The 15,006-nt window shown below is 41.6% G+C and overlaps 1 protein-coding gene across 2 annotated transcripts in view; it reads left to right on the top strand.

Annotated features, from left to right (window-relative positions):
* CEP164 (centrosomal protein 164) overlaps positions 1 to 10,741 on the top strand; it is an 83,743-nt gene extending 73,002 nt beyond the window's left edge. For both annotated transcript variants that reach the window (XM_075840156.1, XM_075840155.1), the window contains 4 exons: positions 400 to 744; positions 2,869 to 2,935; positions 5,359 to 5,481; positions 6,987 to 10,741. In XM_075840156.1, the coding sequence (XP_075696271.1) occupies positions 400 to 744; positions 2,869 to 2,935; positions 5,359 to 5,481; positions 6,987 to 7,083 (632 nt within the window). In that variant the 3' untranslated portion in view covers positions 7,084 to 10,741. The remainder of the gene's footprint in view (positions 1 to 399; positions 745 to 2,868; positions 2,936 to 5,358; positions 5,482 to 6,986) is intronic.
* Positions 10,742 to 15,006: the final 4,265 nt, after the last annotated feature.

The raw sequence follows: 15,006 nt of genomic DNA, 5'->3' as shown, positions 1-15,006 counted from the left end.
AACAAAGTATTTACAGCACCCCAAAAATATATAGTTGAAGTATTTTCTTTTTTAATTTAACTTATAAAACTAATAAAATAGAGCACTATACAAAGTTCTAATACACAGGAGTTTAAAATCCTGCTTACATACCTTTCTTAGTTAACCCATGGATGCACTACAGAGGGATATCCATGGGCTATAACATTGAACTGTGCAGGGACTTCGTGCACTGGTATAGGAAAGATGTGCGAGCAGTCTATAAAACATACAGAGTTCCCTATGATATAAATGAATAACAAAAAACACACAATGCCCCTTTAACAGAAAGATCAATTATATTATAAAGTTTTAACAACAGTAGAATTGTTTGCATTAAGTAATCGATTCTTCTACATTTCTTTCCCATTGTTGTCTTAGCTGCGGTCACTCATGGCGATGTTTTTGGGTCACAGACCAGCCTTCCACTGAAGGTCCAGAATCTAACACAGTCCCTGCGCCACATCACAGCTGAGCTGAATGCTGTTTTATCATCACTATCCTCTGATCCTCATTCCATACTCCATTCACACAACCAGTCTCCATCCATGACGGGTATCCCTGTTTCTGCTTACGCATCATTGTCCGGAATCAGTCCTCAAATTGGCAGCCATTCACTATCTCAGTGGGCCTGGAGAAATGGTACCCCCTCAAATTCTGCTTCAGCCTCCGCTGCCCAGACTGTGGATTCCATTATGGCAGAGAAATGGAGAAAGTATTTTCCAGGTGAGCCAAGGAAGTTTGTTTTATGATGTGATAAAATCATAAGTTTGTAATTTAAAGAAGACCTCCAGTGGAAACTTTCCATGTCTGTACCCCCCACTGTATACACACTCTACACTTATGTATACTCTACTTTTTGAACTGCTGCCTTGTCTGTTCTTAGAAAAAGCATCCATCTTGATTCTTAACTTTCCCCAGCTTTCTCTTCCTCTCTGCTTTGCTATCAATTCCATGATGCTTCAGCACAGCATCACATGACCAGCTGAAGACTATACCATTTCTGCATTCTGGGGGACACTGATTATAATTCTCTCGATATTCTCCTAAATAAGCTGAGAAACCTCAAGTATACAGACAGGGAGGCTGCACTATTCTTCTACATTATACCTGTGTGACAGGAACCTGTCTAAGTATCAGTGGCAGCTGATTATAGAAGTTTCTGCCCCCCCCCCCTCGTGAAAAACTAGTGTGGCACAGGATCTGCTGAAGCCTGTGATGGGTGACACAAGATCTCCATAGACTCAAGTAGAGAAAGGGTGTCACCGAGCCGGAGTCACACTGCTGCTAAGCAACCGTCCCAGTCTGATATATAGAGATAGAAGCAGCAAGAAAAATAACAGGTGAGAGACTATCACATGAAATACCGTAATGGTACACATGGGAAAGTTTTGTTTTGGCCGGAGTGTCCATTTAAGGGTAATATTATTTGGATATACTTTTACTAGCCAAATTGTTCCTGTAATATGCATCAGTGATGTCAATTCAGATCAGGGTAGGTACAAGGCATTTACGACTAATACTGTTTGGCTTCCCTTTTTCCTATCTATCCTAGAGACCGTTTTACAACAACCTGTAGTCTGTGCACCATTGGCATCTTTTATTTCCCTGCAGTCGCCCTCTACTAGATTAAAGGGAATGTGTTGCTAGCAAAAAAAAATTTTATTTTTTTTAGTTAAACAATTAGTATGTAGGTGATTAAACATTGTTCGAATTTATTTTTTTTTTTTCACGAGTCAGGAAATATTATAAATTAGATTCTAATTTATAATATTTCCCAGCACTGGTCACTAGATGGAGCAATTCCCAAAATTGCAGCATTGCATGTGGTAAAGCAACCACATTGCTTTATGCTGCAAAATTGGAAAAAAATCCCTCGCTCTAGTGAGCTCTCAGAATCCCCCCCTCCTTTATCCTGGCTAGTGGCGGGAGAAACGAGGGGATTGAACAGTCAAACCTCCTACACTGTGTGTCGCCATTTTTTCAGCTAACACACAGTGTAGTAGGTTTACATACAGTAGTAAACACACACTGAAACACGAACATACATAGAAATAACTTACCTGCTCCTGCCGCCGCCGCTCCCTCCGGTCTGTCCGCTCCGTCTGCTGCCGCTGCTCCAAGTGCACAAGTCCGGAAGCCGCGACCGGAAATAGTAATCTTACTGTCCGGCCGCGACTTCCGGTCTACAGGAAAATGGCGCCGGACGGCGCTCAGTTCAACTTGGACTGTGTGGGAGCGGCGCATGCGCCGTTCCCACACAGACGGCGTACACCATAGTGGATGGAACGGGCCCTGTTCGCATTCACTATGGGACTGTAGCTGCCGTATTCCATGTCTGTATGTGTCGTTAATCGACACATACAGAAATGGAAAAAAAAATGGCAGCCCCCATAGGGAAGAAAAAGTAAAAAAAGTAACACACAAATAAATATAAAAGTTTTTAATAAAACACTAACATCAAACTGATATAAAAAAAATTTTTTGGGTGGCACTGTTCCTTTAAGATTTTTTTTTTACTAGATACACATAAGATATTAGTGATTTACAATATCCGTATTTGATAATATTTTCTTTTAGAACTTATAGCAAAACAGCCAAGGGAATTCAGATTTCTTACAGGTGCCCTTGGACTACTAATAGGACTGTAGATTTATAACTGTTTACCTCTCGGTATGCTATTCTTTTCTGTGGGCACACGTTTTGCCGTCTTGTAGGTATGCTTTGGAATGAATGTAGTCAATGGAATTGACATGCAAATGTTTTATTTCTGCACCTGTTTTCATATTGATGAACAAATGTGGTAAAGAAAAGTGACCTCTGAGCCTTACCTGTTTTTTTGTTTTTCAGGGGGGACACCTTTACTCAGTGAGCAGCGTCTACACACGGAGAATAAATTAGGATATGTTTCTGCTGAGTGAGTTACCATCACAGATTTATAAATATTTCAGTAAAACCCAGCGGCGGATAAAGTGGACCATAGGCCCTGGGATGTTCCCTAAAACTGCCCCTCCCCCCTTCAACACCGCTGCCCTGTTTTCGTATAGTCAACACCACCTTTGCAAGCTAGCAATGACAACTGGGTGTTACCACTCCCCTTATCAAAGGACCATGTACCTACACTGACCGTTTTAGACTGTGTAGGGACAAATCCTCTTGACAAGAGGAATAGTAACAACCAGTTGTCTATTAGTCCTGGGCTACACTGACTTTTTGTGGAACACAAGAATTTCCTATAACAGGAAAGGTGGCAGGTTTTCTATAAATCCAGTGGCTTACAGGTGACATCTTCTCTGATCTTACACGTTTTCTTTCCTTTTCTGCTCCATCCAGCCTAGATCACTATATGATAACTTCTAACTTCTGCAGAGCTTCCTGCGGAGACATCATTTGCCCCTCGCTACTGCAGCCGTCTATAGCCTCTTTGGCAAACAAATAATTTCAGACCCCTAAATAATTTCGGACCCCTGAATCCTAAATTCAGAAACCAGACCAGACCCTATCATAAATATGGACCCAGAAATAAATACAGACCTGCTAAACTATTACAGTTCCCAGACCATACCCCCTAAGCGAATACAGACACTTGGCAAGACCCCCTAAAAAAAAGACCCCAAACTAGACCCCCCCCTAAACCAATACAGACCCCATACTAGACACACCTAAACTTTTACAGACCCCATATACTTACATAGCAGATCACACTCTTCTCCTGTGAAGCCTTGCTGCTTTGCCCTTTGGTTCAGGACCTGCACACATACGTCCATGTGACCTTGTGTGTACAAGTCCAACTGAAAAAATCGCGACAAAACGGCAATGCGCTTTAAATCTTTGGGTGGCCATAGGCCCCGGCCCAAACCACCCATATGTAAATCAACCACTGGTAGAACCACTCATACAGTGATAGTGACACTGAGGTCGGTGTGACATCTTTATCCCCAGGCTATTAGGTGCCAAAGGCCTGGTGACCAGATTTGGATATGACCAAAATCACTAAAGTTCAGAATATGGCTTTGTCCCCTCTGAGAAACTAACCAGAGCCATGGGGGTCTCACTGCTAGGAATGCCCCTGATTAACGGTGTGTCTCAGGGGTGGCACAAAATGTATGCAAATTTACGCTGCAGGCAAACGAAAGTAAGGGAGCTCATTGTAATTAATGGATATTCATGCCATCCGCTGTTACACTGCACTGGATATGGCTCCGAGCTTTACCTAATAGAGAGGGGAGAGTCTCCCCTGGATCCTTTACATTTGCAAATCTGCTTAGATTCATATTGCTAACATTTTACTGCTGAACCTAACTGATCGCATCCAGACACATTAATTTCAATGGGGCCATGCACACTTCCGTTCTTTTAATGGAACCGTGTGGCTGTTCCGACAAAAAATAGCACAGGTCCTACTCCCGTCCGTTTTTGATGGAACAGTCGTGGCCTTTTCAGTCATTTGGTCCGTGAAACAACGGACTGCACACAGAAGCCACCCGTATGCGGTCCGTGTTTCACGGACCCATCGTTAGCGGCCGTTCTGATGGCCAACGAAAGTGTGTATGGGGCCTTACAATACTACTGCATCTCAGACAGGAAGTCAGTGTTTCTATTTTATTTCTATGAGACTCACATCAAAGCCGTCATAGGACTGAATAGAGAGAATGACTTACTGCCGGCCTTTTTCAAGCCACAGCAAGATGTATTGTGGCCTGAAAACGGCCCTGTGAGGCCGAAACGTTGTCTTCTTATGACATGATGAATAAATGCTAAGTTTTATGGAAAGCTCTGGTGCCTTGGATTTCCGTGTGTTCTGTATACTTTCGACAAGCTGGAAGGTCGCCCCCAAGTCTAGCACGGGGAACAAACATCTACTATATGTCTCTGTATACTGCTGTACTGGCACCAGCTGCTCAATGTACTTATCACGATGTTTGTTCAAACCTTGACTCCTAATTGGTATGGCATCCGTGACGGTATTGTTTTCCCTCTTTTCCATTTTACCAGAGGGCATATTATCTCTTATTGTCATTTACTTTGGCTACATTCAGACGAACGTAGCTAACCTCGGACGTGAAAAACGTCAGTTTTTCACGTCCAAGGTGCACCCGTGCGGGACGCGTTGTCACGGATCCCCCATAGAATGGAGTCTATGGAGGGATGCATGACACACAGTAAAATAGGACATGTCCTATTTTTTCATGGACACTTCACAGGCTCTGTTGAAACAAGTCCTGTGAACGGCCCCATTGAAATACATGAGTCCGTGTGATGGTTGTTGCTTTGAAGGCCGTCACAGGGACGTGATACACACTTGTCTGAATGAGCCCTTACACTGTGTTTCTCCTGTAGGGAGCAGCTTAAAAACATGCAGAGTGCAACATTTCGAGGCCATCACACAGATCAGCAGACAATGCAATCCATGATTGACACCAACAAGAAATGGCTGGAAAATTACAAGAATGACCCCAAGGTGTATCCTTATGTTACAATATTGAGCTTAAGACATTACAGGTGACTGAAGACTTTGCGTTAAAGCTTGAGGTACTTAAAGGGGCTCTCTACAGCTTTAATAACGTGTTCTCATAGAACGGAGAATTAAAACTTTTCTCACTTCAGAATTCAGTTCCCAAGTGAAGGTCTCGGAGACAGCGGCTGTAGAATCACAGTGTGCTGCACTTTAAGGGCCAGTTCACATGTTCAGGATTTGATGTGGATTTGCGTTGCGGAATACGCAGATAAAATCTGCATCGTTTTAATGTACAACGCAAGTAGATGGTTTTTTTACAATCTCAAACCACATGCAGCGTATTTTTGCATTGCGGATTTATAGATGCGGGTATAAGTTTTAGATCCGGAGCATGTCAATTCTCCCCCCGGGATTCAATGCGTATTAATTGCATATTTTCATCCTACAAATCAAGCAGATGTTAAAATCAAGCAGATGTTTAAATGCGGATAAATATGCGGATTTCAGCCACATCAAATTCTGAACGTTTTTTCAGGAATGTACATACAGTAAATATGTGAAGTAGTGACACCATAGAAGCCCGTTTAGCAAAATGTTTTCAAATTTTAACAAGTGTGTTTGAGAAGGTGTTTCGGGGGCATCCAATTCAGTATTATACATTTCAGGTCACAATACCGTAGGTATTTTTAAGGGTAAGTGCACACAGGGCGTATACGCTGCATAAAAGTACACCGTGCATTCATCCTGAAAGCCGCAGGGAATTCTGCCCGAAAAAATTCACATTTTGGTGCAGTTTTACGGGCACAATCTCCGCTCCATTGTCATAATGACACATCCCTCTGCTCTGAGTGGAGCCCGCCCGCCTGGCATAACGCTGCAGTCCATGTGACCGCTTCAGCCTTTCATTTGCTCACGTGGGATGGAGCATCATCCCAGGAGGCCGGGCTGCTCCTCTGTTTTATGACATAAGTATGAACTTTTTTATTTGTTTTAATCCAACATTTATTTTATTTTTTTCTGATTTGCCATTTTTGCGGGGGAATTGCAGCTTTTCCACTTCAAAAATCAAATCATTTGCTTATTTGTTGCAGGTTTTACCTCCCCATTGAATTCAATGGGGAAAAACCGCAACTAAAGAGCAGCGAATCTGCAACATAAATGGACATGCTGGGGATTTTAAAAAAAATGCACCGCAGGTTAATTTCTGAACAGTTTCTTACCAAATTTTTTCCGCAGCGTGTGGATGAGATTTGTTCCAACGTCATCCACTCTGCTGCTACTGTAAAATGCTGCGGATTTGCCTTGATAAAATCCATTGGGGGAAGACTGCAATGTTTATGCTGTGTGTGTGTTCTTACCCTTCTTATTCTTGAGTATTTTGTGAATTAACATAATATAATTTATGCTAGTAAAATAACGGAGAATCTAACTTTTAGTCCATGGTAAGCGTTAATTGACTATTTTAGATTTTCTTTCCTCTTGGCCTGGTTTTCCTTAGCGGCATGCACAGTCTACTTCCTTCACGTATGAGCAGATCCCCAACAGGAAAAGGATTTTTGCAGTTAGGTTTGGATGAAAATGACAAAATCAAAGTCTATCATTACTAGTAGTCAAGCAATGGAGCACACACCTTCAGATCCGGAGCCAGAAGGGACGGACTACGCATTACTGATAAATGAAATGTTTTGATATATATTCCACTGTATGTAATGCTGTCATTTACAGAATTATGACATTGTTCCCATTGGAGACTCAAAGTTAGGAACTTTTTCATAATACTGCAGGTCACAGACCTTTAAAGAGGATCTGTCACTAGTTTATTAATGCCCTATCTCCTAACTAATCTAATCGGCGCTATGATGCTGATTACTACAATGTAATTATTTTTTTCAAAAACATTTATTTGCAAAGTTATAAGCTTTTTTTCTAAATATGCTTATTTGGCTATACTTGCCAAATGGGAGGTGACTCTTTCTTTTCACTCTGGGCGGATTAGAATTTCCTCTTTCATATGCCACCAGAACCGATGTTCTAGGTGGTCCACAGCCTGAGATAAGGCTGTTTGAAGTGATCCCTCCAGCCTCAGTCTCTCACACGGTGTGAAGCAGCTTCATGCTGATAGGACAGCGCCAGATGTTGTGAGGAGGCTCCACCTCAGAAGAATCGCTGGTGTTACCTCCCACTTGTCTAGTATAGCCTCATTTGCATATTTAGAAAAAAAGCTCATAACTTTTAAAATAATAAATGTTTTGGGACACAATTTTCACTAGTGTGATCAGTGTGACCGCGCCTATTCGATTAGCTAGGAGATAGGGCATTACTAAACTATGACAGATCCTCTTTGAGGTAAAGCTTCAATATATAGCACTGGGGAAGTGCTATTCATGCAATTCCCTAACATTTTTTTTTTAAGAAGGGTTACAAAGGTGAAGTTTTATGTAAAGAGACAAAACATTCCTGAAATGTCCACAGGATTCTGCGCACGTAAAAAAGGACACTAAGCCTAAAGTCTATCCCAAGGTTTTTTGTCTGTGCAGTTAAATGCAATGGCTGGAGGGAAGGAGTATTTTTTAACGGAATTGCTCTAGACAAAAGGTCTAAAGAATAAATAAAAAGTCTGCCGCATGATCTAGATCATATCTCCCAGTTCTGAGAACTTCCAGAAACATTTGCATACATATATATGAATGATATTCGCAGTAATTATTATAAGCTACACTTTTATAGGCTCCAGACGTTAGGTTTAGTGCTCCTTTAAAGTATAAGTTACGGAATTGCATGAAAAGCAACTGGTCTAACATGTTAAGATGCCTTCTTTTAGCTTCTGTAGAGTTCTTAAACCCACTTTAGCTACAATTGTTTTTTAGGTTAAAAATTCTGTTCCGATTTTTTTTTAAATTTATTTATATAATGGGCAGGGCTCTTTTTCTGATACAGAACTTCAAACCCCTGCATAGACCGATTTAAAAAAATAATAATTCTAGCGGCCTCAGTCAAAAAAACAATATATTTATTTATTTTTTTGATAGAGATATATATATATAATTTATTATTATTTTTAATGGATGTTATAGCGTAGTAAACTATGCTTTTCCATCCTGGTGGGTCCCGCCCCCAAAAAATTAATAATAATTTTGCCGCGTGGTATACACTTTTTTTTTTTTTTTTAACTTGTTACCATATGGTTGATGTATAGCACTGTATGGCATACGTCACAGGCATATGTTTGACTCAAACATCATGGGCTATTTCATAGCCTTTCATGACGTATCCATTAAACAGATACCATTATAGTCTATGGGTAACGGATCCATAAAACAGATGCCTAATAGTGGCATATGTCACCCATAGACTATAATGGTATTTTTTAATAAATAAGTCATAATGCCACGGATAAGATTAAAGCCTATGGTGACGGATGCCACTATTAGGGCACCCGTCACAGCCTACTGTAGATTTAACGTATAAGTTAAGAGTCGTCGCCCCCCCCCCCAACATATACGCCAAACGTAGGCAAAAATACGTTCTGTAAACAGGGCCTTAGACAAAAAAAAAGTGCGTTCAAAGGGTAGACGCTCTTTAAGGATAACGTTTTACAGATTTACAGTCAGGACTACAACAGGAAGATATATTTCTATGTATTATGTATATATATGTATTTTTATACCAGAACAGAGAACAATATTAGCTTGTGCACTTTGTTGACATCCACCGTGAGCAGTGGTAAAACACAATTTGCCCCTTTAGGACACCAAATAGAATATAAAATAGTGCCTATTGGTTGTACACAATGCCTTACTATATATCGGAGTTTACAAAATGTTGGAAACCTCCAATGAAAGAAAAAGAATAAATAAAGGAGTTGTCCTGGGAAGACACTTTCATGACACGTCAAACTTGCCACGTGATAACCGGATGGGTGGCGGAAGTTTGGATCCCCTAAAATTCCTAAACTTCGTGAAGAGGTGGCGTCACACATGGTCTATCTTCATTGAAATGAATTGGCGTAATGGACACCTATGAGTGAATGTACTCATAAACTTCTGTTACTACTATTTATTTTATCCCAAGTCTACCGTTCCAGTAATTGCAATTTGCACAAACTGATTTTCCAAGGTTTCAAAATTAATGGTCTACAATTCAAATGGGACATCAAAGAGTGTTCGGTGGGAGTGTGACGCAAGGAGCCCAGATTTATGTCTCATGAGCCCGTAGGCATAGATTGTTTAGACTCCGCCCATCTATTAGGCCCCACCTTGAGTCACGTATGGCTTTAAAATGTTTGTCTGCTCACAAAATAAATCAGAACATTGCAGTCCGCTTCTCACAACATCTTGCACCCTTTGCAGCCTTCATCTTGGTCTACTGTGCCTATTGGGAAAATCCAAAAAAAGCCCAGAGGCAAGCATGGCAGAACCTTCACACCATTACCCAAAGCAATAAGGCTCTTGTCATTGCTGCTGGGACTGGTAGTGCAGCTCCGCATCGTATTCTTAAATGTAGCCGAGCTTCAGTGCCAGACATAGCTCCGCTAACATGTTTTGAGTTGGATTGGGTACTTTGTTCTGCTGATAAGCGGAGGTCCCAAGGGGTCACACCCCACCGATCACACATTGATGGCCCGTCCTAAAGAGGTCAATGTTAAATCACTAAATAAAAAATTGTACGATCCTAATGGATTCTTCGCGGCGTCTTTTACTACAGAAACCTGAACACGCATACTGACAATAAAGATGTTATCCGCAGCAACTAGATTTTAAAGAAGACTGGAAAACTAATGCATAAATTTGAGTGTTTGCTATGGACAATATCAATGGTTTTAATTGCACTTTTTTTTATATTTGTCCCTAATTGTTTGTATAGGGAGTAATGTGTATGTGTGTATATATATATATATATATATATATATATATATATATATATATATATATAGTAGGCCAGTGGTCTGCAACCTGTGGCTCTCTAGCTGTTGCAACGCTACAACTCCCAGCATGCTCTGCCAGCTGCAATTGTAGGCAATGCAAATTCTGCATTACCTGTATCAATAAATCCAATAATATATTTTCTTACTATCTTTTTCATGGCAACAGACCGATCATTAAGCACTCCATGCTACTATGCAAATATAGTTGAACCCTTTGTGTCTGTTTTTTTTTTCCCTTCGGTATGTTTATATTTATTGTCTGTGGTAATGACAGTGTCACTTTGTTGCCATTTTATACACATTCTTTGTATGCTCTGTGTGAATTGGATTGGTTTGTTTTGTATTCAGATTAAATCCATATACTGTACTTTACCTGCGTGAATCTCATTGTAACACAAATAGTGTATGTGCGCTCAGTAGGAAAGAGAATTATCTCCACATATGTATCGTAAGCTTTAGAAAGAAAACCAATTCTCTAACCTTAACAATCAATTTGAGATGTGAACAATCCATGTGCTATCTGACAGTTTTTCGCTATTGTAAAAACTCCCTCGGCTTGAACCAGTCTGAATGGTTTGACAGGTATTCAAAATTGTATCTGGCCTTGACTCCCGAAAGGCGGCATTTTGTAGTAATCCATTTAGCTAAAAAAAATACAAAATAACATTTATACGTTTTTATGTCAGAATTGAAATGTCCTAGTAGAAAACTGGCCACCAATTATTATAAAATGGCTTCTCTAAATGTGATTCTCCCATTTATAACACAGCAGTCACTCCTTATGTCTCATTGATATGGGTTACACTGTAGCCGAATGTATATGGAGATCTAGTGATCAAAATAAATTTTTATCGCGGTAATTTATAGACAATGACAAAAAACCGAAGCTGGACATACACTAGAGATTTTAGATGGCTTTGAAGGCCAATTTAGACTATTTTCTGCCGACTTTCATACATTTCACTGTCATGATCAAGCAATGCAGAAGGCAGATTTCTGTAGACCCGCCAAATACTGTCAACCACTATATCTGACAGACATGCTCAAATCCATTGTCCCGACTTCATATCCATTGTGTCGCGACTTAATCAATAAAAGCCAAGGTCACCAAAGAAAAGCCAACTTATGGCGTTGTGGTCCAGAACAACTTTCACCGATCAACCATGAACAACAAATCATTCAGAAAGCGGATAATGAAAATCTCTGGCCGGCTTAATTAGTAGGTTTCAGCCATCATGCTGTACCCATTCTTAAAAGGGAATTTATCACCAATATTTTTTTCTATTTAAAACCAGATTGAGAAACACTTTTATAATCTGTTTAGATTTTTTAATTCTATTTTCTGTACATTATTATTGGGGCAGCCATATTGCCTGAGCTTCTTAACAGAGCTATTCTTTACTACTACCACAGGGACCATAGGAACTTGTGTTACAGGAGGGGAACCATTGACTTCTATGGGAGAGCATGCTCTGTGCAGAGATCATTGGGAGGGGGGGCAGCTGTGTCCATCACCTATTGTCAGTAGTGGATCCCGTGTTATCTATATATAGGTGATGCCTTTCACTGTAAGACCCAGTTCACATTGCGTTTTAGCCTTACGTGTATGCCGGGAAATCTCCCGATATGCACGCTAAACGTGTCCATAGGACTCCATTAGCCCAACAGAAGCCAAGAGTTTCCGTTCTGTATACTCCGGTATACCTTTTTTTGGATGCCAGAATATCATAGTAGAATACGCTGTTCTATCCCAAGGGTTTCCGCCAAAAATAAAAAAATATACTTTCAACATGGGAGCATGTGTGTGATGGATGCCCCTGCATGGCATCCGTCAAAAGTATACTTAAACTTAACTCTAAGTCCCCGGGAAGAGCATCAAGTAGCGTTTGGCCCGGGGATTCTGGCCCTGTGGAAGCCTGACGTCACTGTGCACATATAGACCGTGACGTCAGGGAGGTACTAGTATATGATGCCTTCTTTCCAAGAAATAAGTTTTCAACTTCCCAACACAAGCTCACACAGAGCAGGACCACTAAGTGCAATACACACAAAATGTATTTGAACACTATGACATTCCAGAGAACTATGTGCAGTGGCGTAACTACCACTAGCGGCTGCTACGGGGCCCATGCTGCCCGCCAACATGCCCCCTCTATGCCCTGTGGCATTGCTAGCACCGAAGGGGGCCCCGGTGATAGCAATGGCCACATTCACTTGTATCTGCGTCCTCAGGACACAGATAAAAATGAATACTATAGGCTGCAGACCACGTTAGGCCTGCAGCCCATAAGGCGCTGGGAAGGCTCCCTTCGCAGGCTGGCGTGATTACATCAATGCGTCACGCTGGTCTGCGCATTCTTCCCGCCCGGAGGATTTGCAGCGCTCCGTGGTTTAGTGTCCTTAAAATGTCCCTTTGAAAAACTGTCTCTTTTAGCATTTTATCTAAAAAGAAGTTATAATACAGCGTGCGTAGGGTTACCACCTGGCCGTTAAACCACCGCTTCAGCGTGTATCCACAGCAAGAAGCTGGTAAAAGTTTTTGTAATCATATAGTAATTGTAGGTGAAAACATGCCGCCACTCCTAATAAACCCCCACACACATGCAGCCACTCCCCAAACCCCCAGCACATGCTGACGATACTTACCAGCCCCACACACACACCAAACATGCCCCCAAACCCCGCCGCTATCTTCCCCTAAACGGTCAGGAGCCTCCATCACATTTGAAGTAAGAAATAACATAAATAAGGCTTCGTTCACATCTGCATCAGGGCTGCATTCATGGGTTCCGTCATTTTGACTGAATCAATACTGTAGTCGACTGCGCTATTCATTCCGTCAAAATGACAGAACCCTTACACAACGGAGACCAACTGAAACAATTTGCATCGGATCCGTCACCATTGAAATCAACAGTGATGCAAACGGAAACCTATGGTTTCAGTTTGTCTCAGTTAGGGCTCCGTTCATGGGTTCCCCCTGACGGAAAGCTCCGATAGAACACCCGATGGAGCCCGGGGCGCAGATGTGAACGAAGCCTAACATTGCATCAAGCGCGTTTTTTCCCATCAAAGCGTCAGACACCACGACAGAACCCATTATAAGTCAATAGTATTCGTGTGGCGCCTTGGGATCTATTGTGCAATAGATCTGGCAGAGCGTTTTGGCTTCTGTTATAAATGTAAGCCACAACGCATATGTAAACAGCCGAACTATATAGCCCATCCTGCAATCCCTCCCTTCCATTAGCTTTTTTTGCAAAGCTGCAACTGGTGCGGGGCAAGACGGAAACATTGTAGATCGTCCAGATTAAGACTTTATAGCCCTTAAGCTATCCATACACATTAGGTAGCTCATTCGGTTTACAGCTATTCCTACCCATCCCCCCCCCCCAATCCACACTGTACTTGGCCGAGCGTGCATATAATCTCAATAGGGAGAGAGGACTAATCTGTAAGAACGAGAGGATCGGACATATTGAAATCCAATTGCCCGATCCGTCTTTCCCCTGACATTTGCTGTTGAGGGACAGTCGGGACACCTCCATATACATTAGATGGTCGACCCGTCCGAAATTGGTGGTTTCAGCCAGCATTCACCTAATGTGTATGGCCACCTATACGAAAAAGGCAATGAAACTGCACATGCAAAAGAAAAACTACACCCCATGTGAAGTCATGCCCCCGGAATCACGCCTACTTTTTAATGAGCGTTGACCTGGCAGGTATTCTTGGGTGAGAAAGGTGGCCACCCTAAGCGTGTGCTGTATATAAATTACCAGAGTAATTACGTAGAGTTTTATGTGGAGTCCAACAGTACCCGGCACATTCTCCGATAAAGCCGATGCCAGTACACGTAGACTCCTCTTAGGACTCTTCTGGTAGTTTACAGACCGCGCACGCTGTATTATAACCTTTTTTTAGACAAAATGAAAAGTTTTGAGTTTGGGATGCTAAACCCCAGCAGTATAGCGACGTGCTGGTGACAGGTTCCCTATAATACCAGTGGTTTTTGGAATGAAATAATATATATTTAACTAAAAAAACCTCTGCTATAGTTGAGTTGTCCAACTAATGGTCCTCAGCCATGTGTGGTTTATATGCTTTAATGGCTTTACTTGTGATCTCCTGCTCGATCTTACATTGGGGAGAAGGAAGGCATAGGAGCCAGAGTTAAGGGTCTGTTCACACGGCTTATTTTCGGCCATTTTTCGGGCCGTAGATGGCTGAAAAATCAGAAGCAGAACGCCTCCAAACATCTGCCTATTGATTTCAATGGGGAAAAACTGCGCTCTGTTCCGACGGGGAGTTTTTTTTATGCGGGCGTTTTTAAAAACGGGCGTGTAAAAAAACGCCTGCGTAAAAGAAGTGCATGTCACTTCTTGAGCCGTTTTTGGAGCAGTTTTTTATAGACTCTATAGAAATACAGCCATGAAAAACGCGACTTTGATTAAAAAACGCTCCCAAACATCTGCTCATTGATTTCAAATGGGAAAAACGGCCTTTCGTTCAGACGGGACGTTTTCTTTACGCGGCTGTTTGAAAAAACGGCGCGTAAAAAAACGCCCCGTAAATAGAAGTGCATGACACTTCTTGAGCCGTTTTT

Source organism: Rhinoderma darwinii, chromosome 10 (assembly GCF_050947455.1).
Source record: "Rhinoderma darwinii isolate aRhiDar2 chromosome 10, aRhiDar2.hap1, whole genome shotgun sequence".
Lineage (NCBI taxonomy): Eukaryota > Metazoa > Chordata > Amphibia > Anura > Rhinodermatidae > Rhinoderma > Rhinoderma darwinii.
This window is presented reverse-complemented; position numbering and strand designations above follow the sequence as displayed.